Source organism: Syngnathus typhle, linkage group LG1, assembly GCF_033458585.1.
Source record: "Syngnathus typhle isolate RoL2023-S1 ecotype Sweden linkage group LG1, RoL_Styp_1.0, whole genome shotgun sequence".
Taxonomy (NCBI): domain Eukaryota; kingdom Metazoa; phylum Chordata; class Actinopteri; order Syngnathiformes; family Syngnathidae; genus Syngnathus; species Syngnathus typhle.
This window is the reverse complement of record NC_083738.1, coordinates 27,931,495-27,954,019: the sequence shown is the minus strand read 5'-3', so window position 1 is coordinate 27,954,019 and position 22,525 is coordinate 27,931,495. Positions and strand designations below refer to the sequence as shown.

Here is a 22,525-nt window from a genome sequence, read left to right as displayed (position 1 = left end):
ATTTTTTTTTTCAAACTATAAACATTCCTGACCAACTGCCATTTTACGGTGAAAAAAAACAATACAATAAATATTTTTTTTTTTAAGTCAAATGTCGCGGCGAACGGCAGCTGACTGCGCGCGCGCACGCTACTCACCTCCGTCAAACGAGGCTATCAGGGCGTGCGCGCGCGCGCTACTCACCTGAATGTAATCAAGGACGCCAGAATGAAAGACCTAATGGGCAAAAACATGCAGCACCTCCAGCAGCACGGGAATACAGAGCCAATACAGAAAAGTATCAAAAAGAAACAAAACATCTGAACACAACAGCCGGTAAGCTCACAAATCCTCCTTGTTGCCAAAACAAATAGGGAATGCGCGTTTAGCATAAAGTGGAGACGGACAATTAAAAACACGCATCTTTTTCTTGTATTTGTCACATGATTGTAATGTATTGAAAGTATTTACTGCTAAAAACGTAATGTTATAGAAAAGGTGTTTGTAAATATATATGGGTCAAAAGATCCTGCTTGGTTGGGTGGTTGATATTGACATCCATTGGATTTACTATTTTAATCTTCATCACATGGTTCAAGTATATTTGATGAATTTACATGAATGCATTTAAAACAGTCTCTTTTTCTATTAAGTCAAAGTCAGCTTTATTGTCAATCCCGTCATATGTCAAGACGTACAAAGAAACCGGAATTCCGTTTCCTCTATCCCACGGTGACGAGACATAAGAAATACAAGTAGACGACACAAAATAAAAACAAGAAGGCACAAACAATAAATAATAAATAAATATGAGTGATGAATAAATAATAAACAAATAACACAATAAATAAGAGGAGCAAAACTTTCTATAGTTATTTTCTGTCTATCTGATTTTACAAACAGTATCCGCCATGGTAACTGTTGGAATTTGTTTGTCTGAGGGTTTTCGCCTGACTTGCAAACTGACAACTTCAACTGAGACCAGTTTCAACAAATGATTGACAAGTTGGAAAGAAATCACGGGTGAAGAAATTAAACGGAAGCAATGGAACAACAGTCTGGTTATTGAGTGGAATCCAGTCCAAGTTTAATTTGGTACAACCCTTTAAGTGTGGGAAGAAGTGAAACACTTGACAAATAATAAACATACGTAATATTAAATTAAATAACTGCAATAAATATTATTCAATTCAAAGTAATCAGCAACATTAACTCAAGAGCACAATATATAAAACAGTTTAATTAAAATTGTACATGATTGTGTTGTCCCATGACTTAATATATTGCAGAGATGTGAGGGGCATAAGCACTTTTGTGAGGTACATGCCTGAGGGCTTATACCGGAACCCAAACTGTGTGTAGAGGCAAATCCGACTACCGTTTTTTTCCATGTATAATGCGCCCCTATGTATAATACGCACCCTAAAAATGGCATGTTGATGCTGGAGAAAAGCCTGTACCCATGTATAATACGCACCCAAATATTGACTCCTACTTAAATCCGTGAATGTAAAATGATTTCAGAAAAAAGATCATCTTTGGGAACAGCCGGATGTTATTCTGCAGGTCAGTATCACTGGGCATGCGCTAGCAAACTCAATAGCGAAGAAATGTTTCGGATTTGTGTAGGGTACATTGTGACAGCAAACGAGCAGGTGATCGAGCAAGCCTTGTCTGATACGAGAGCATTGTGTTCGTATGGAGCGTGTTTGAAGTGAACAGCAGAGAAGAAAGAAAGCGCATCTGTAATGCCAGCCTCCGTATCATATCCGGATAAAAAATAAAAAAAAATCTTTTTTACCCATGTATAATGCGCACCCTAGATTTAAGGACAATAATAAGATAAATTTTGCGCATTATACATGGAAAAAAACGGTATGTCTAGTCGGAACTTTTCTGCCTTGCACATCCGATCGACCTCCTTCCCAGCCAGACAGGTGACATTCCATGTCCCAAAAGCTAGCTTCTGCAGTTGGGGATGGGACCAACAAGGTCCTTGCCTTTGGCTGCCACCCAGTTTACTTTGCACCCAACCACTTTGGCCACTCCCACAGATGGTGAGCCCATAGGAAGGTGGACCTACGGTTTCTTTTCGGGCTGTGCCCGGCCAGGCTCCATATTATAGTAATTCAATCTAATCACCAGGACTAAATTTCAATCGATAAAATGTTACTCTGAATATTAACAAGTTCATTTTCAGTTCAATGTCAGACCAGGCACAATTTCTGTGCAAACTTTAGCGTTAGCTAGTAAATAATCAGTAGAAACCGCCCAGTAAGGAAGGTCTTAATTTTTCAATCATCAAGTGTTAATTGTTACAAGGTAATGTAAGTACTCAACACAGGATGGAATATTTTGTTGGAATCTCAGAAACCATTTGTATCACAAATAGTTTCAACAAGTTACAGTCCACCCCAACTAGCTACACTAGCCTGTTCATGTCTGTGACACATCATTTCCAGGAAGTGGACACAGACACACACGGCCCTTAAGAGCTTTATTAAAACACCACTTGAACAAGGGAATGCCACAAAAAAAAAAAAGCAAATTAACAGGGACTGCCGCACCAGGAACAAAATACAAAACAAAGAGCTTCTTTGAAGCCACTTTAAAAAAAAGAAAAAAAAAACCCAGGTGAGTAGATGCAAGCTCCAACCAAACAGTCTCCTAACAGGTGTTCTACTAAAGACGAGGAAAAGCGGCGCAATGCAGACGTCGTCCTGAGATGGCACAACTTCTAGAGGACTTGCCCTCCAGCAGCCCCGTTATACGGTCTTCTGCTGGCCCTTCTTTCCAATCAGAGATTTGTGGATATGTGGGATCACACCTGTCAAAGAGAAAACACAAAAGTTGAGATGCGCCTAAAGTACGCTGCCGGCAAGGTTGAAACCGCGGACTCGCCTCCGCCGGCGATGGTGGCTTTGATGAGGGAATCCAGCTCTTCGTCTCCTCGGATGGCCAGCTGTAAGTGACGGGGCGTGATGCGCTTTACTTTCAGATCTTTGGAAGCGTTCCCGGCCAGCTCCAGAACCTGAAGGCCCGTAAACAAAGAGGGATTCACGACGGCACGTAACTGATTCAAACGCTCAGGGCCACTGTTGGGGTATCCAGTCTGGGGAAATGGATGAGACCGTACCAGCCTATGCCCCCCCCCCCTCTTTTATCCTACCTTCCAGGTCCAGTATAGCCACAGTATAGCTTTAGGTGCTGTAACTTTGTTTTCCTGTCAGAGTAAAATAGTTTTTGGCTAAATCCAAACTGTGGCAGAGATTTTACTTTAAGGACCGGAACTTCCACCCAAACTATGGGGGAAAAAAAAAAAAAAAAAAAAAAAACGCGACTTATAGTTCGAAAATTACGGTACTTTGACATTTTTCTCTTTGAGGTCTTTTCTCTTCCCCAAACGTTTCCTTTTATCCTACTATTCAACCTAATGTTTTATCCTTGCTTCGAATAGGTCAATTGCAAAAGCAAACAAGCGGGCTTTTTGAACAGTACCTCAGCGGTGAGGTATTCAAGAATTGCCGCACTGTACACGGCTGCAGTGGCGCCAACCCTGCCGTGGCTGGTGGTCCTGGACTTGAGGTGCCTGTGGATACGACCCACCGGGAACTGGGGAGAGAAACAAGCGGGGAATGAGTTTTGGATCTGGAGGCAAGTCTAGCAGAATCTTGAACGGGGAGCCAACCTGCAATCCGGCTCGCTGAGAGCGCGAAATCGCCTTCGTCTTCGTCTTTCCGGAGTCTTTGCCCGCCTTGCCACCAGCCTGGAGGTAACCGCAAACAAGAACGCATTCACTACACGGAGCCACTCGAAAGCTCCGCGCTACTTACCGAACCCCGACCGCATCTCCACTGTTGAATTTTACCGCCATATTTCTATCGCTCACAATCACAACCGAAGCTAGGCTAAGCATGCTAAGCTAATACCATAGGCAAATATAAATGCATCGGCGCGGTTTCGAAAGCGACGACGTTAAGGTGAAGCGTAACAAATACGCGCCCCGGCGGCTCGCTTAACGATGGAGACGAACTCACCATGTTTTTGCCGTTGAATAGTTTCGGGCCGCTTGTAGCTCAGAAGCTAATTTTTCTTTTTTTTTTTTTAAAAAAATGGGCACGCCACAGTATACCGACGGACGGTTTGAACTACAATCCCCGCCTACAATTGTCCCTCGTTATATAGCTGAGTTACATCCGGGTTCGCCGTGAGGACACATCCAAGCCAATCACGTTGTACGATGAGGGACGTTTAGCCAATCAGCGAGAGAAGAATGAGTTTTGCGGGAAAAGAGACTCGTTTCTCCCCCCGTGTAATCTTGGGTAATGTAGTTGTACTTCAGCAAGCCTTTGTATTGACCAAACAATAATATGGGACCCCTTTGGGTTTTTGTCTGCGTTTGGAACCCTGTTAAAACATGCATCTGGATTCCGTATGCACTCATTTCCAAACGTTTATTTCAAATTTAACGAAATGTAGACTCATTCGACAAAGAGATTTTCTAGTTTTAAAATAGGAAAGACAACCGTTTAGATTCACACCGTAACCGACTACGGAAGTCAGCGGAACGTACCGTCAGCAATTTTAAAGGATTTTATTAGTGCTGAAAAGGAAATTGTCGTATTATAAATTGAAATGATTCAATGTACGATTAGTCTGTGTATTTTTTGTTTTTGTGCAGTTTACTTCTGTTTTTGTTTTCAGGCTTGTGCGTGCACAAAACTGCCACGCGAGGGTGGTAAAAGCTTATTGTTCAGTGCAACGATCCCGTTAAAAATTGAATTATGTATATTATTATGACTTCTAATAATCACTCGATGACGAAATGACAAAACAAATGAAAATCTTCTGGAAATTGCTTGATTTACACAAAACGCGTTAATGGTTTTTCCCGTTCTTTTCCCCAAGCATAAACTTGCATTTGCTTCCGCAAAATATGAAAGATTAGTTTCTTTACAGATCGCACGAAATGAGAAATTGTACAAATTCAGACACTTTTAATACTACTGCGTGTGCTCGCTGGGCCACATGCGCAGCAGTTGTTGGGGCAGGTCAGCATAAATCACGTGCCAGTCATACTTAGTGGTACCCCCCCCCCCCCCCCTGCAGCAGTCACTTTCCCTTTGACCTCAAGAACATTAAAGTCCAACACACAGCACTGCTGTCTCTCTTACTCGCTGACTGAAAAAAAATGCTGCTTTATTTTTCTAGCTGTAAAATTTGAGCTGACCGGGTTCATTTGATCCAAGGTTGGATTATTTATTTTGGGCTAGCAAATTGGGTTGAAAATTGCCTCTGTCCTCAGAAAATGTTGGTTACCGTTTTTTTCCATGTATAATGCGCCCCCATGTATAACACGCACCCTAAGAATGGCATGTTGATGCTGGAAAAAAGCCTGTACCCATGTATAATACGCACCCAAATTTTGACTCCTACTTAAGTCAGTTAACGTAAAACTATTTCAGAAAAAAGATCTTTGGGAACAACCGGATGTTATTCTGCCGGTCAGTATCACTGCGCATGCGCTAGCAAACTCGATAGCGAAGAAATGTTTCGGATTTGTGTAGGGTACATTATGACAGCAAACAAGCAGATGATCGAGCAAGCGTCTGATACGAGAGCATTGTGTTCGTATGGAGTGTGTTTGACGTGAACAGCAGAGAAGAAAGCGCATCTGTAATGGCGGCCTCCGTATCATATCCGGATTTAAAAAAATAAAAATAAAAATGTATAATGCGCACCCCAGATTTTAAGACAATAAATTAGTTAAATTTTGCGCATTATACACGAAAAAAACGGTATTTTGTTTTGAATGACAGCTGTACTCATAGTCCTGTAACTGTGGCTTCCATCCATGAGTAGTTTGGAACTCTTGTTGGATCTAAATATTGACCCAAGGCAGACTGGAACCACAGGAAATGTATGGTTGTCTTCATGTGCCCTACGAAAGATGGCACTTTTCTAAAACCGACAGCATTTCGTGTACTTGTTGTTAAAGACGCAACTTTGACACAGTCGCTTCTGTAGGATGCAAGAGGAAGTGACAGTGAGAGGCCAGAGGAAGACGGGACGGACAAAGAGCGTGAGAAAGTCTGACCCTTTATGCTACGGGCCTTCAGGGCGACCCGATTGAAGACGTTGCGATGAGAAAATGCTTCAATCATTCACTGTGCATTTCCTTACATGCTGTATTCATTACATTCTGTTTGAGGCACATGTTTTGCCAAAGAGGGACCTTTTTAAACATACACATCAGGAGCGTCGGGGTGGCATTATTGTACAGAGTGCATGGCGATGTACCGTAATTTTCGGACTATAAGTCGCACCGGAGTATAAGTCGCACCAGCCATAAAATGCCCAAAAAAGTGAATAAACCCACCATATATATGTATATAAGTTGCTCCTGAGTATAAGTCGCCCCCCCCCACCCAAACTATAAAAAAACCCGCAATTTATAGTCCGAAAATTACGGTAGTACACAGAATGACATGACCCTCGACTCTGCAGGGATTTTACATATGCATAGAGCCCCTCCCAACTTACATGCACATTAGTCCCCACTTGCAGCCGGGGGTCCGACAGCACTTTGACAGATGGTCCAATAGGGATGCAGGGTTGGGAGGAAGGGAGGGAAACGAGGGCTAAAGAGTGGGCTGGATGAAGAGGACAATGCAAATACAAGTGCAGTGTGTTTGGGTGTGTCATCTGGCACTGAAAGAGAAAAGATAGTAAACATTAAAGAAGACGATGCTATCCTGCTGGTACTGCATTTGCATAGATGTAGACATTTATCCATCTATTTTTGCTTTGAGCCGAAGCCCATGCCAGCAGCTGGGGAATTGCAACCTGGACTGGTCGTCATCCAACTGCAGGACACATAGAAACAAGCAACCGTTCACATTTGTTTCATGTGCTCTTGCCGAAGCTGTGACGAACTCCAGAAAAAATAGTAGTATAATAATGTGTGTGGAGGTGTTTGTGGAGAGACAGAAGGGCTGATAAATGGTCTAAAAATGTCAGTATGTCTTCGTTAATATACTCAGCGGTCATTTCGATTGAAACGGGACCAATGAGTAGTTTGGTCATGATGTTCTGCACTTCTCGGCCACCGTAGCAAGTAAGGGGCCCGCCCCGTCAAGTGCTTCTGCTTATGACAGTTCTGGTTCACAGCTGTCAAAGTAAAATATGATCAAACGACGCCCGCCTGGCTTACGATTTGATTCGTTGAAAAAAATTCAAGACACAAGAATAGACCCTACATCGAGATTTGACGTGGGTTGGAAGACGCACTGCTCGATGTCACTGTTCTTTGAGTTTAGTACTCGTGAGCTTTTATTGTGTAGGGAAACGACGGGTCCCGGCGTGATTGTTACGACATACGCGCACTTGACGCCACTTCCGGCTAGATTGACAGCCTCAGCCCACTCTCCAGTGTGTGCAGTGACGCGAGCTCCACTCTTGTGTGACGGCCGGCCGCGGCCGAGACTTTTTCTTTTTCATTTCTATTCCATTTTCGCCATCATGTTCATCCATTCGTAGATTATTCTTTTTGGGGAATCAAGGAGACGGCGTGGGGCCGTGAGCGTGACGCGGCCTTCTGGAAACAAAGTAAGGAGAGGAGCCCCGACGCCAGGGTGGTTTTATGGAGGCTGGGGATGGAGCCCAGCTGCCGGCCACCGTCGCGGCCAGTCGGAGTGTTGAGAAAGCCCTGGAGGACGCCGCCGCCAGCGGGGCGCTCAATTTAGCTAACCGAAAACTCAAAGAGTTCCCTCGGAGTGCTCGCAACTACGACCTATCCGACATTACACACGCAGGTAAGTTTAACTTTGTAGTTGGCCTTTTGTTTTGTCGGTTCCCGGCTGGGGGTGTGCTGGCAGCCCGAATCGAGCAGACGCTTCGAAAGTATTGTTTCAAAATACATGGCAGTCCTATCTTGAATCAACTTCCGACATTTAAATGAGAAAAAAAAAATGCAACGTCATTTTATGAAGAAGAATCGTCAACGTATTGTATAGTTGTAACACAGTATCATTGTTTCTTTTGCCGTTCTGGCTAAATTAAGCAATTCTTTTATCTCCATCGGCAAGGCTTTATTCACGCCTGATTATTATCTATATCATAGAAGCAGGGGCGGAGCTAATAGTGGCCCCTTAGTGAGTGCTTGTGTCCCCTGGGCACCCCAACTGAAAAGCCTCCGTCTCCGCTCCTGCGCGAAAAGTACCTATGCTCGTATGACTTCGCAGAGTCCGCTGTACGTCACATTCTTAGAAAAAAGGAAATTAGAAAATATCACCGCAGAAACGCAGGAAATGCAAGACCAAAACACAAGCACGGCAAGGTGAACCGATGCTGGCTAGATGTGAAATTCTCTGTCGCCATGAAGTAGTAGCAAGTTTTTTTTTTGTCAGCATCATTAAAAAAAATGGCCCTATTGAGGTTATTGTTGAAATAATTAATTTGTCAATTATTTCCTCTATTACCGTAATTTTCGGACTATAAGTCATGTTTTATTTCATAGTTTGGGTGGGGGGGGCGACTTATACTCAGGAGCGACTTATATATGTTTTTTTTCACTTTTTTGGGCATTTTATGGCTGGTGCGATTTATACTCCGGTGCCACTTGTAGTCCGAAAATTACGGTATTTGAATTGAAAACGTATACAGCAGATTGATTCGTATCGGAAAGTAGACACAAATGTTCATAAGTGTATTTCCAAGTAAAAATATGTTTATTTTGGTTAACCCGATATGACAGAATGGTTATCAAGAGCAGCAAGTTTTGTATGGTTCACAAACACAGTTTTAGTTTAGTTTTGATCTCCTGGTGAGCAATTTGGCTTGGTTGTAAAATTGCGAGCATCTTGAGTTCGCCATCGATGACCAAGGTGTCAGCCCACGCTTGGATTAAGGCCGACTATCTTGCCGCCGCCGCCGCCGTGTGCAAAAAGAGGATTACGCCGACGTCCAGGTTGACAGGAATCAATCTTCACGTTCCGTCCTGCGCTAGTTGCGCTAGGTGTCTGTGCACCGACGACCAAGAGTCAAACAAAACATTATTTTTCTTTTTGGGCCCAGTCAACTTTGTCTTTGTGCGTGGAAAGAAGTGTTAGTGATTGAAAATACCCCCGCCCCCCCTCCTTCCCGTCTTCCTCTCTCCCTCCCGGCAACTTCCCAGCTCCAGCAAGGTCAAAGGTTCGTACACGCGTGCACAAAGAAGACTCGCTTCTGGCGAGAAGCCGACAAAGCTCTGGCTTCGTAACCCTCGCGCGCACCCACAAGCGTGTGTTTTTCTTCTTTGGCGTTCTCGCCGTTTGATCAACGTACACAGCGACCGTCCTCGGGCTCTACTCTACTCTACTGTACTGTAGACGCGGCCATATCTAATATCGTTGCTCCGGGACTGACTTTGATAATGATGCTCATGTTTGGAATTCACTGTGGACGAGCTGCAGCGTTTTCTCACCAAGCGATCATAAGCTTCATAATAACGCTCGTACTGTGTTGGTCTTAAGAATGAAAATAAAAAGATAAAAAGCAGAGAAAGTTTGTTTTTCTGCACAGGACATTGCTTTTATTGCCACTAGAGTTAATATAAAAACAACCTCTGCTGGACTGGTTGAATATTGCGACTTACATATTGTATTAAGAAAGCTTTGTAAAAGTGAAATTGCCCATTCAACTCGCGCAAACTAATTTGTACAGCAATTAGATGTGATATGTGTTTTGAGAAACATCCAAAGTTAACATCTTTAATCAACATTGTACTGAGAATAACAACAGAAATCACGTTACAGGTCAATATGTTGCTAAGCGTTAATTAGCATTGGCTCTATGTTTACGCTATCGTAACAACCCCCAAACCTTTGCTCATGTTGGAGCAAATAAAAATGCTAAATGAGCTAATAGCTCCAAAAAACTTGTTTTCAGAACTAACAAACCACAACAGCACACGCGCAATGAATCGATGCTAGCTAATTTGCTAGTTACAACATATTTGAAGGTTCACGAGAATAAGCGCATACTTCCACTGCAGCTATCACTGCTGACTGCCGTTTTACTAGCTAACGGTTAGCTCGTTAACAGCGCGGTGCTAACCTCATCTCAGTCGCTGCCTCCCACGTCACTCACCAAACAAGGCCCAAACCTTTAAATGTGTAGATGACGCCCCCTAGTGGACAACAATAATACCTCTGATAACGAATTGATAATTTGATAGAAAATTTTGAGGTAGCCCAAAAAAAAACAAGTTTGCGCGTGTTTTTTGCTCAGCTGCTACTTCTGCCGTGTTAAGTAAATCCAACCGCTTACTTTATTTCCTGTGGGCTGCGGAAGTGGGCTCATCGTTGCGTTGGCTTCTGCTCTGTCTTGTCTGGCTGTTCCAAACACGTGACGCATTGCACATTTTAAGATTCCGTTTTTAGCACTTCTGGTTGACCCTGCAAGCACCAGCAGGACTGTCCGGGTAGATCTCAGAAACACCCAAGGCCGGGTCCTGGGCGACGATTCAGATTGTGAGTTGCTTTGGAAGTATTTTAAAGCTCTGTGGCAGCTGTTTGAAAGGGGCACAGGGGTTGGGGGGGGGGGGGTCCCACGGGAGGTAACCAGAGCGAAGGTAGTCCGCCTACAAGTGCAAGGCGCAACAACTTTTTTGTGTTCAGTTTAGTTTCCTGGCCACAGCACAGCGAAACTGGATGAGGGTGTGTGAATAACTGTGCGTGCGTGTGTGTGTGGTGAGGACTAGCTGGTGAATAATAAAAGGCCCGGCGGTTACGTAACCACGCTGATTCATGAGCCTCCGCACCGAGGAAGTGGACGATCCGGCGTGACGGGGCCCTTCAAGTTGGGCTTGAGAGACGAACCTGCCATTTTGCACGACACAGCGGCCGTCCGCCGCCGCGTTTTCACAGTCCGACCGTGCGCATGCCGTTGCCACGGTGATTGGAATGTGCGGCTACTGCCGCCATCTGTTTACACGTCTCTCATATTTCCGTGCTTGTCGCACAATATTTGGATTCCTACTAATTGCCCTTCATTCGTTCGAGCAACCCCCCCCCCCCCAAAAAAAATAAAAACTACATTCAAAACCGTACTGTACTGTATTTGAGGTGCAACGATTAATTGGTTAAATCGGTATTTGCAGCCGTGACTGTACATTGTGCTGCTCCTCCTGTGATGTGCATCATGGCCTCTAGGCGGCAGTATAGTATCCATCCATACATCTGAACGGCTTAATCCTCTCCGAGGTTAGTTTGAGTACCGTATTTTCCGGACTATAAGGCGCACCTAAAAACCTAGAATTTTCTCAAAAGCCGACAGTGCGCCTTATAGTCCGGTGCGCCTTGGCCCACTGAAGACTATGAATCATGACTCAAAAATACTATGGATCATTATTTTGTGATTATAAAGTCATTTGTTGCGTCTGAAGTTGAAATAAAAAAGATAAAATGGAGAATGATTTGATTTGGATTAAAAATCTGACATGATGCATTAATGGTGCGCCTTATAGTCCGGTGCGCCTTATATAAGGATTAAGTTTTAAAATGGGCCATTCATTGAAGGTGCGCCTTATAGTCCGGAAAATACGGTCATTTTAAACCCGACAAAAAAGTCTCACCAGGAAGCACATAGTACTCTGACGCCCGGTTTGTTTGTGTTTTTGGAACCGAACGCTCAAACAGGGCGAATAAAAAAAAAACCCAAAAAACTCTTGAATCTTGAATCATCACAAACGCAGATTTGGCGGCTAATCATACCGCCGATCCCTAAGTGTAGTCAAGGAAATATTGTAAAACCATTTATTTGTTGTTGCAAAAAGTCCGTTTTGAATTTATTATAGATACTTTTAAAATAATCAGAAGATTACTTCGTTTCTGCCAAATATCGGAATCTGTGTGAGTCCATTTTGCGTGGGATCAAGAAAGACTTGATCATGTGAGCCAGCATACTGCCTGAGAAAGTTTGCGCTTGCAAAGCATCGAAGCCCTAAAGCAAATGTTTGCGGCGTAATGGATGAAGCGTTGCCGCATCGCCATGTGGCTTGTGATTCACCTTTGGCCGCACCCCAAGCGGTGATTTCATAGCAAGTGTTTTGTGTTAGCCGTCTATCACTTTGCCTTTTCCCTCCACGCAATACTTTTGGCACCTGATCTCGCTCGCTCGTCAACAAATGCCCGACGACCATAACATGTCATAGCTTCACGCTGTTAACGTAGCAACCCACGCAAACTTTCAAATCCGTGCTCCGGTGGGGGCGTGAAGGCGAAACTGCCTGCCGTGTCGGAGGAGAACATCATTTTCATTCAGTGGGAGAAGGAATTCTCCCATCTCGCTATCGTGTGTCGCTCGATAAGGAATGTCGTCCGAGTTCTTGCGGGACCGCGCGGCATTTTCATCCCTCGTCCGGTGACCCACATCGAAATGAAAGGAAACGCTAGACAAACAAAGGACCTTGTTTGAATCCTGGCTCCCACCAACAACTAACTGGGTGTCACCGCCTCCGTGACGTGTCGTCAGCTCGCCTGCTTCGACTCCGGCCTGCTTGTGTCATGCTGATGTGTCATGCTGAATCACCTTCTGATTCTCTGCAGCGTCATACGGCGTGGAATATATTGTTTTTTGGAGGTCGCACTTTGCCTTCCCTAGCGGCTACCTTTTTGTCCCTCGATGAACTCCCGTCGGCGCTATCTGCGCGGGTCTAGCAAAGTCAAGTTCACAGTGAAACATCAGACTCGTTATTATCTCTCGAAATAAAGTACTGAATAAGTACCATATTTGCCGGACTATAAGGCGCACCATTAATGCATCATGTCAGATTTGTAATCCAAATCAAATCATTCTCCATTTTATCTTTTTTCTTTCAACTTCAGACGCAACAAATGACTTTATAATCACAAAATAATGATCCATAGTCTTTTTGATTCAGGATTCCTAGTCTTCAGCGGGCCACTTATGATTGATTTCAAGACACAATGCTTTGGGCCAGTTTAAATTTAGGAATTTGGTCCATATATAAGGCGCACTGGACTATAAGGCGCACTGTCGGTTTTTGAGACATTTTTAGATTTTTAGGTGCGCCTTATAGTCCGGAAAATACGGTACATTAGAGGTGGATTTGGATTCCCCCGTGGAACTCTGAGCAAAAACGAGTCAATTCTGACACTCCCAAAATCGGCAATATACAGCAATCCCTCGTTTATCGCGGATAATTGGTCCAATAAACCACCCGCGATAAGCGAAATCCGCAAAGTACTGTCACCAACAAGAAGTACCGGGCAGGCTAACGAGTTAGCGGAATGATGCTAATTCGCGATCGTGCTAACGCGCGAAAACGGACTTCCAAAGGAATGTAAACAAACATTTGGAGCCAATACTACTTTGTCCTAAAGGTTACTAACATGTTTCCTCAATTTAGAAGTTTTATTTGGACTTTTAAATGTTTTTGTTTTGTAATTTGGAAAAAAAAATTCACGATGTGTGTGTGTGTGTGTGTAACTCGATCACGTGATTCCTTTTTTTTGGTGTGCTTTTTGCTGAAAATGGCTTCCTTCGGCCATGCTGCTTCCAAAACCAATCAATAAACAGCCACTGGGCGGTCTGCCATCACCAACTGGCTTGTCAGCGAAAGATAATGGAGCTTTTCAAGCAGGGTTTGAGGCTATTCAAAATAATTGCAAAAATGTGTGTGCGTGTGTTTTTTTTATTCCATTGTGGCTCTGTTGTTTGGAAGAATTATTGACCAATCTCCAAGCCGTATGTGCTAAAAAAAAAAAAAACAACTACCGTTTTTTTCCATGTATAATGCGCAAAATTTAACTGATTTATTGTCCTAAAATCTGGGGTGCGCATTATACATGGGTACAATGTTTTTTTTTTTTTTTAATATATATTTTTTTAATCCGGATATGATACGGAGGCCGCCATTACAGATGCGCTTTCTTTCTTTCTTCTCTGCTGTTCACTTCGAACACAATGCTCTGGTATCAGACAAGGCTTGCTGGATCACCTGCTCGTTTGCTGTCACAATGTACCCTACGCAAATCCGAAACATTTCTTCGCTATCGAGTTTGCTAGCGCACGTGCAGTGATACTGACCGGCAGAATAACATCCGGTTGTTCCCAAAGATGATCTTTTTTCTGAAATCATTTTACGTTTATGGACTTAAGTAGGAGTCCAAATTTGGGTGCGTATCATACATGGGTACAGGCTTTTTTCCAGCATCGACATGCCATTTTTAGGGTGCGTATTAAACATGGGGGCGCATTATACATGGAAAAAAACGGTACTAATGGTGTGTAAGTAGCAACATTACTGTAGTTAAGGAAAAAAACAAAACAAAAATTGGGACAGTGAGAGAAATTGACAAAGATTGAACTTGTTTGTGTCCCCCCCTCCTCCGCCAGATCTGTCGAAAAACCGTCTGTGTGAGCTGCCGGAGGAGCTGGGTCACTTTATCTCATTGGAGACGCTCAGCCTTTACCACAATGGCATGCGTTTGCTCTCCCCCTGCCTGGGGAATCTCCAGGTCCTCACCTACCTCAATCTCAGGTACAGCCCACATTTGAAAATGGATTTTGCGTGCAGCCGCTGAAACGTTTGCGTGCGTTGCGTCCGCAGCCGCAATCTCTTGTCCAGTTTGTCCCCGTCCGTGTTTGAGCTTCCCCTGCTGCGAGTGCTCATCGTCAGCAACAACAAGCTGTCTTCGCTGCCCGCCTCCGTCTTTGCCCTGGCGCATCTTCGACAGCTGGTAGCGTCAACACGCCGGTCGCCGCCACCCCGCCGCGTTTCACCAGCCTCAACTTTTTTTCCTCTCGTCAGGACGTGAGCTGCAACGAGCTGCAGTGTTTGCCGCCCGAGCTCGGCCAGCTCGAGTGTTTGCGGGACTTGAAGCTGAGGAGGAACCGGCTCACGTCTTTGCCCGAAGGTAACGTCGAGATAATTGCTAACGTTAGCCGCGGCCAGATGCTCAAAATCCAAAATGGCCAGAAATCTCGGAGCTCCCGCTGGTCCGCCTGGATGCGTCGTGCAACCGGATCACCCGGTTGCCTCTGTGCTACCGCCACCTGCGCCACCTCCAGAGCATCTCGCTGGACAACAACCCGCTGCAGATGCCCCCCGCGCAGATCTGCTCCAAGGGCAAGTACCACATCTTCAAATATCTCAACATGGAGGCCTGCAAGAGGAGCCAGGAGGAGCTGGAGAGGCACCTGAGGCCCACCGGCTTTAACGGCTGGTCAGTGACCGAGCGCCGTCCGGTTTTCGTTTTTTTTTCCCCCCCCGTGGGCCGCGGAAGTCGTAACCTTTCGCGGCGTCGCAGTTTGTCCGATCAGGAGCTGTTCGCCTGTCAGTTCGGAGGAGGGCTGGACTCCGGCTTCAACAGCGTGGACAGCGGCAGCAAAAGATGGTCGGGGAACGAGGCGAGTCCAAGCTGCTGCTACGCTGCGACCGTGGCCAACTTAATAACAAGCGCTCCATTGCGTGTGTGTGCGTGTGGTAGTCAGCAGACGACTTCTCGGAACGTTCCCTCCGCATTTCCGAGGTCAGCAGAGACCGGAGAAACCTGGAGGAGGAAGAGGAGGAGGTGGAGGAGGATACTCCTCGACAAGCCAACAAAGGTGCGGCTCGTGGCCGCGTTGGATTCTTCTCCGACGGGCAAAATAAAATACAAACCGAAATGTTCTTAATTTTTTTTTCCACTAACGAGCTCGAGCGGACCACCCCGGCGCTCTTCTTGACGTCATTACGCAACACTTTTTCTCTCCACTTGTGTCCAGTCAACGGCCAAGCGGTCTTGATTGACAGCAGCGTGACGGAGGAAGAGGAGGAGGACACGAAGACGGACCCTCCCACGCCTCTCTCCCCGGCGGTATGAGGCAAAAGCTGCAGATTGCGCAACATCCTCTTTCTCTTCCGCTTTGCCTCACCGCCCCGTCGCTCCTTTGCAGGAGCCGAAAGAGGGGCCGGCCTCGCCGTGCGTCAAGGACGCTACGATACGCCGGTACGTCCCGCCGCTTATCCCCGCCGGCTCGATGCAATATTTGACGAGCTGGGGAAAGTCAACACACGGGAGTTCCCAGCCGGCCTTCCTGCCAGTCAAACATTGCCTCGACTCTGCACACAAGATTGTTTCAATCAATTTGTTTTTTTGTTTTTTTTTTGTGCTGTCTCCAGGTCCAGTCTTCACGTGGAGGTCGCCGCCCTGCCGCCGTCGCCGGTGTCCCCCTCCAGCCCCAGCACGGAAGAGCGCCGCCGGCCGGGAACGCTGCTCATCTGGCAGGAGCGAGAACGACTCCAGCAGCAGCAGCAGGGAGAGAAGGCCGGGTAAAAAAAAAAAAAAAAAAATCAAACAACGTGACATTCCATATGATGTTACCAAAAGTAATGGGACACTTCAATTAATTTGCCGCTGCTCGGAGACCCGGGATAAAATGTTTTTGCACATCATGTGGAAAAGGCTGCATTGAGTCCGTGACGTGTAAATTCTACGCGTCTTGGGTTTTGCAGTTTTTGCAGAAGCAGTAGCTCCGAGTGAGTTCACGTTTGGACGCCCGTCAACACGACCGCCGCTAGAAATGCTCATCACTGCTCCTCTGCTTCCCTCTAGCGGCCAGTCTCCAGAAAGCAGTCCCTCCCGCTGGGGCCTCCGAGAGAGATGCGCCGTGAGTTGTCGTGGTCCTCCGTTGGCAAACGCGTTGACAAACGCGTTGACGGTCGGCTCCGCTTTTCCTCAGAGCGTGGAACACGCCGCCGCTTCGTCTTCTTCGACGACCTCGCAACTTCAGCGCTCCGGGAGCAGAACAGGTACCTTGGGGAAAATCTTTTATTTTAGCTTGGGCCTCATCGATGCAATTGTAATTATTTTTCAAAATCATTAGCATCGTTAGCATGTACCAAAGTGGGAAGAAAAACTTTTTTCAGAGGGACCGTCCACGCCGAAGACATCGCCGCCCCCAGGGCCGAACCAGAAGCCCAACAGCTTCCTGTTCCGCGCCACGTCCCGCGGCAACGTCCGACCCGCAGGTGAGCACAAAACGAAACCGAGCGATGAGCTTTTGCACACTCCCTCGCTTTGTCAGCGCCCACCTGTGTGTCGTCCACAGGCTCCTCCTCCCAAAACGAGATGAGCAGGAGCGAGTCACGCACCGCCATGCGCTCGCCAAAGGAAGAGAGAGCGGACGCCGCTCAGCTTCGGAAGGTCGGTCGGTCGCTCGTGACTTCTCAAGGTTCGGGAACGCTGACGTTGCCTTTTGACAGACGCTGGAAACGCGGCTAAAGATCACCCTCGGCGAGGACCTGGCGGAGGCGCTGTCGGACGGAACCGCCCTCTGCCAGCTGGTCAACAGCGTCCGCCCGCGCGCCGTGTCCGTCATCCACATTCCGTCCCCAGCTGTGGTGCGTCTTACGTTCACGTGGCAATTTACAGATGTTGGATGGAGTTAGTTCCACTTTGTAGATTTGATGCGCCCATGTCCCTGTCCTTGCATTTCAGCCCAAACTGAGCTCGGCCAAGTGCCGACTCAACGTGGAAAATTTCCTCGCCGCTTGCCGCAAGCTGGGCGTCCCCGAGGTAGGCGAGAAATGTTCCCTCATCCGACCGAGCCTGCGAATAGCTTTGGACGCCGCGCTCAAAAAAAAGGGCTTGTCATTGTGCGTAGCGGCCACAAGATGGCGGTAGAGCACAACATTTCCCCCCCCTTGAAACTTAACGAGCGCTTTCAACCGTTGCCCGTCACGACCGGACCGACGACTGGCGCGGCCTCAAAAGGCGCGAGTCGCCGGTCCAAAGTCCGCTTTTGTCCCCGCTTCCTTCTAACACATCCCTGTCGTGTGTCTCTGCCCTCCCCGTCCAGGCGGACATGTGTGTGTGCTCTGATGTGCTTGTGTCTAAGCCGGGGCGCGTGCTGCGCTGCGTCGAGGCCTTGCTGGCCCTGGAGGGCGGACCCCGGCAGTCCTCGCTGCTGGCTGCAGATTTCCTGCTCTTCTACTGCGCTGCCATGGCGCTGCTCTACGTCCTCTACGACTACCTGCTAGCCTAAGACCAAACACACACACACAAAGCACTGAAATGCCTTTGCTTAGCCTTGTACCACATCGGAAAAAAACAACAACACACTACAGGTCCTGCATTTTTTTTTTCCAGCATATTATACAGGGTGATGACATAGCGTTAAGCATTTAGTTCCTTTATTTGTATTTTTTGCACTGCTCGGGTTTTGGAAAAAGGAAGGGAGTATCCTAAATGAGCTCAAGGCAAACTGTGAATGTCTGATGGCTTTTATTTATATTTCAAAACGTGCACAAACGAGACCCGAGTGCCTCGGAAGCGACGAGACTTTTGGCTTGTCCGAACTAGAAGGGTACAAACTACACACGCGCGCATTCAAAATGGAATGATTCGATTCGGATCGATTTGGCGATCTGATTCGATGACGGTACGGCTCAGTTTGAGTCATGAACTTGTGAGTACTGTAAACGAGGCCATCGACGACGCCAAGAAGAGGCGATTCGTTATAAATCTCCAGAGAAAAGTGGAAAGATTTTCTGATTTGAATCGGGGTTTTTTTTTTTTTTTTTTTTGCACCGTTATATATTTGTGTTCAACATGTCGAGCGACTGACCTTGTATAGATAAGAAGCGGTAATTAAATTAAATATATTTTTTATTTATTTTGTTTATGTGTTTTCATTTTTCGAGAAAAAAAAAAATAGTCAAAAGAAATCTAACAGGAAATCAAATGCGATCGATATTCCGAGAGGCTTTTCCACTTTTTTTTTTTAACACCTACGAAGCTTTTCCGCGCGACACTACGTACCGTAAAGTCAAAATGCACGATACAAAAGTGAAAAAAATATCAAATTCAGTCGATAGTCAGTGTGTGTGAGCCTCCGCCTAAAGTCTACGATTGTCTGCTCAAACCGATTTCCAATTCCCACAATTTTGCTGACTCGGTCGGTTCCCGTGTGGGGAAAAAATGTCGTCCCAGTACGCGTACCGAATTTCTCTGCCTTATTGCACATCTTCAGTCGATGTCAACTAACTCGTCTTGTCACGGAAACTTTTTTTGTACTGCTCACAAGGTCAAATGTCGATTTCTGCTCGTTGTTGTCCTGTTAGCTCAACCGTCTCCTGCTGCTGTTTTGGACTCTTCCCGTCTTTCTATTGACCTACTCTACGTTTTCTGTACACTGTATGAATTCAAAATGTCTATTTTAGACTGCTTTCCAAACGCACGCCGAGAAATGTCCACTGAACAGAAATTTCCAGTTATTTTTTTTATATTTATATACTCTTTGAGACTCCTTTTTCAAGTTTATATCAATATATTTGTTACATTTGCCCCCCCCCCTCCCCTTTCCTGTTGTAAAGAATTTATTAAAAATAGATTTTGATGCTCTGTCGCTCTGTTTGGTTAATATTGAAGAAGAAAAACTGTTGTTTTTATGGGAGCCGGGCGGGCCCACCAGTGTGAGTAGAACCGAAGCAGCAATCGAAAGCTAACCCTTTCAAATTCAACATTTCACTTTTCTGTCCTGCTGGCCCAGGACGCTCTGTGCTCACCACAGCTCACCGCAGAGGACGACGGCCTGAGCCGCTTGGCCCGCACCGTCCGGGTACTGGAGGGACTGGCGGGCTTGACGTGACCGACCGGTGAAAAAGGGTTGCCATTTAACTCGTCGATTCAATTGATTAAATTGTCAAGTCTAAAGGAGTGATGGTGGAGCGCTGCAGTCCGTCATTGGGGCGGTTCACAATAAGAGGACGTTTTATGTCTGCCCTCAAGGAAACTTGAAAAACTTTGGTGATCATTGGTTCGTCAGATATTTTAAGGAACTTGCAAGCTCTATTACGAAAACTTTTTTAGTGATAGGAAAAGTGAACTACCTGACTCGGCAGAAAGAACATTATGCTTGTGACATTTGTTATTTTGGATATTTGTAATTTGACCCAACAAAAAAATACGTTAGAGCTTTACATAGCTCGATTCATGAACAACTATCAGCTATCAGCTAGCATGTGCTATTCGATTTCCAACCCTGGTGTAATGATTCTAAAATTAATCTTCAAATGTAACGAGAATGGAATTTTCTTTTGGCCTATTTTAAGTACCGTAATTTTCGGACTATAAATCGCACCGGAGTATTAGGTCGCACCAGCCATAAAATGCCCAAAAATGTGAAAAAAAACATATATGTATATAAGTCGCTCCTGAGTTTAAGTCGCCCCCCCACCTAAACTATGAAAAAACCCGCGACTTATAGTCCGAAAATTACGGTAATGTAACTGGAATGGATTTTTTTTTCCTTAAGTATTGGGGAACAGGGTTGCTTAATAAAATATACGATTTCACACAAAATATTAGCTGGTTTTCTTGAAAACAAAAGACTATTTTCGTTTTTTCACCTCATGCTGAGCGGCCCAAATAATGAAGGTGCTAGTTTGTAAACTCCGCAAATCAGGCTCCACATTCAAGGCTATAAAGGACAAAAGATGGCGCAAGAAAAACATGCATGGATTGCTGTGTGCGCTTGGGTAGCTTAATAGTTACTTTTATGTGGCCCTTTTAAAAGGTTTGCGCTTGGAGGGGTTTCAATCAGGTTAATGATCCCCCTGGTCAGCCGCTCCTTGCCCTTGAGAGACGACACACACACACACACACACAAAAAACGACACACCAGTCCACATAATTGGTCCAATATACAACTAGATCAATAAACTGAATTATTGACACGTCCTACCTCTTTCCCCTTTGCGTAGATTGGGGTTAATCCTTGAATTAAATCAACATTTCCCAATATATGAACCTCTTGTAACGTGAATTGATTGCCAAAGTGCTCTTTTGTCCGGAGTACCGTGAACACCTCACCGGTCTGTCTTCCCTCGGTGTGTTGCAGGTATTATGAGTAAAAGAGCTTGAATCGATGTCAATCGAGAATTATTAAAAGTGAGGTAGAGGCTATCCTTATATGGACATCCATAAAACAATATTTGTAACGGGATTGAAATCCCTGCAGCGTTTCGGAACTGTTACGCCCAACGAAGTAGCTTGAAAGCACCATTTAATTGGAATCAGTTGCAATTATAAAAGTAAAAAAATATATCTTGAACCGACGTCTAGTATTTCTTTTAACGGGCCATAAAAAGATTATAATTAGTCCCAGATTGTTCCAATTGTGTTTTACCCCGAGGACCTTGAACGCCTCGCCCGATTGACTTCAATACCCAACATGTGTATCAGCAACACGCTAATTTGTATGAATTCATTCCCGTTTCGACTATCTACATATTTAAAAGCATGCTTGTGTGTATGTGCGAGGGGGTGCTTGAAAATACAACACATTGCATGTATTATTCATCACTTCTCTTATTTTCATAGCTGGCTTTATGCAAATTGGGGCAAAAAAAAACAATCATTAAGCGTGGAGGGAGGCGACTAATGCGTCTGACCTCTTATCATCAAGTTAGAAATAATGCGAGCAAATAGTAAGCGCTACATAATAAAAGCTACCCTCGTGGCACACAGGTACAAGTAGCTTTATTGTGACGGTCCAAACCGGATGTGATTGTTGCGTCCTTCAACTGACTTGACACCCAGCGGAACCGGAGAAGGGAGGGGAGGCGCCGAAGCAGGCAGAGTTGAGCAGCCGGGCGAGGACGAGGGAGGACGGGGCGGCCGCGGCGGCACCACGGAGGCTCACAGGGATGTACAGTAAACACAGACAGAAAAATGGCCACATATCGCCGGCGGCGTGCGCGTCTTTGCTCTTCTTTCTCGCTTTGTTCTCGCTCCACGGCGCCCCGGGAAGAACCAGCGGTAAGTCAAACTTGTTGCGCGCGGATGCTGACGTTTGAAAAAATAAAAAACAAACAAACGAAAAGGCTCCTTTTAGAGCATCTCCGCATTTATTAATGCTAGGTGAAACTTTGCGAAAAAACAACTTTGTCCTTTTGGTGTAATGAGTCTTTGGCTGTACGCTCGATGTGTGCGTAATCGTGGCTCCTGCTCGAGGCGCATATTGGCATCTCCGACTTGGCTGCTCCTCCACATTGCCCCGTTTTTGCTCTCATTGTCCTTAAAAGGAAGAGTTTTGGACGTTCGAATACCGTGCTCACTCAATTACAAACGGGGGTGGTGGAGTCCCGTTACGAACGGCGCTTGTAGCAGGGGCGGTTCTAGGATCAGAAGTTGCGGGGGGCATTCGGTCTGCGGGGTGTCGTAGGATTGACAATGATGATAATTGGCATTAATCGGAATCACCTTTATTTTAATATAATCTGATACACATTAGTACTGTCTGACCATTTGCTAACAAGATTAGCCACCCGATCTAATTGCACGATTTTCTGTAGCGGAAGCCAAACCATTAAGACTACAACATGAATCTAACGTTGTTGTAATATACCGTAATTTTCCGACTATAAGTCGCACCGGAGTATAAGTCGCACCAGCCATAAAATGCCCAGAAAAGTGAAAAAAAAACATGTATATAAGTCGCTCCTGAGTATAAGTCGCCCTACCTCACCCAAACCATGAAAAAAAACGCGACTTAT

At 45.6% G+C, this 22,525-nt stretch overlaps 3 protein-coding genes across 6 annotated transcripts in view; 2 read left to right on the top strand and 1 right to left on the bottom strand.

Annotated features, from left to right (window-relative positions):
- Window positions 1-2,462: 2,462 nt before the first annotated feature.
- LOC133160647 (histone H2A.Z) lies at window positions 2,463-4,169 on the bottom strand. Its single transcript, XM_061288507.1, has 5 exons — window positions 4,017-4,169; window positions 3,668-3,745; window positions 3,478-3,591; window positions 2,881-3,010; window positions 2,463-2,806 (listed from the first exon to the last, which is right to left on the bottom strand). Exons 1-5 carry the CDS (start codon window positions 4,017-4,019, stop codon window positions 2,745-2,747), a joined length of 387 nt encoding a protein of 128 aa, XP_061144491.1. The 5' UTR covers window positions 4,020-4,169; the 3' UTR covers window positions 2,463-2,744.
- A 3,206-nt stretch (window positions 4,170-7,375) lies between these two features.
- On the top strand, window positions 7,376-20,330 carry lrch4 (leucine-rich repeats and calponin homology (CH) domain containing 4). Of its 3 annotated transcripts, none has more exons than XM_061282066.1 (18): window positions 7,376-7,793; window positions 14,380-14,524; window positions 14,594-14,723; window positions 14,795-14,900; window positions 14,963-15,209; window positions 15,294-15,393; window positions 15,474-15,591; window positions 15,751-15,842; window positions 15,922-15,974; window positions 16,148-16,297; window positions 16,481-16,504; window positions 16,581-16,635; window positions 16,708-16,777; window positions 16,895-16,996; window positions 17,077-17,171; window positions 17,231-17,368; window positions 17,466-17,543; window positions 17,827-18,726. In XM_061282066.1, exons 1-18 carry the CDS (start codon window positions 7,622-7,624, stop codon window positions 18,010-18,012), a joined length of 2,061 nt encoding a protein of 686 aa, XP_061138050.1. In that variant the 5' UTR covers window positions 7,376-7,621; the 3' UTR covers window positions 18,013-18,726. The 3 variants fall into 3 exon arrangements, with proteins under 3 accessions (XP_061138050.1, XP_061138051.1, XP_061138052.1); XM_061282068.1 differs by lacking the exon at window positions 17,827-18,726 and adding an exon at window positions 19,519-20,330 and having other exon boundaries at window positions 7,377-7,793; XM_061282067.1 differs by lacking the exon at window positions 16,481-16,504.
- A 1,263-nt stretch (window positions 20,331-21,593) lies between these two features.
- adam19a (ADAM metallopeptidase domain 19a) overlaps window positions 21,594-22,525 on the top strand; it is a 36,466-nt gene continuing 35,534 nt past the window's right edge. For both annotated transcript variants that reach the window (XM_061282058.1, XM_061282059.1), the window contains exon 1: window positions 21,594-21,788. In XM_061282058.1, coding sequence (XP_061138042.1) covers window positions 21,677-21,788 — 112 coding nt within the window. In that variant the 5' untranslated portion in view covers window positions 21,594-21,676. The remainder of the gene's footprint in view (window positions 21,789-22,525) is intronic.

What these genes read in the sequence shown, in the direction of transcription:
- LOC133160647 (XM_061288507.1), bottom strand. An exon ending in TTGAATACCTCACCGCTGAG is followed by an intron (nt 3,011 to 3,477) that starts GTACTGTTCAAA and finishes ACGGGCCTTCAG; the next exon opens with GTTCTGGAGCTGGCCGGGAA. An exon ending in AGCCACCATCGCCGGCGGAG is followed by an intron (nt 2,807 to 2,880) that starts GCGAGTCCGCGG and finishes TCTCTTTGACAG; the next exon opens with GTGTGATCCCACATATCCAC.
- lrch4 (XM_061282066.1), top strand. Translation starts at nt 7,622, where the DNA reads ATGGAGGCTGGGGATGGAGCCCAGCTGCCGGCCACCGTCGCGGCCAGT. An exon ending in CCCACCGGCTTTAACGGCTG is followed by an intron (nt 15,210 to 15,293) that starts GTCAGTGACCGA and finishes GCGGCGTCGCAG; the next exon opens with TTTGTCCGATCAGGAGCTGT. An exon ending in GCAAGCTGGGCGTCCCCGAG is followed by an intron (nt 17,544 to 17,826) that starts GTAGGCGAGAAA and finishes CTCCCCGTCCAG; the next exon opens with GCGGACATGTGTGTGTGCTC.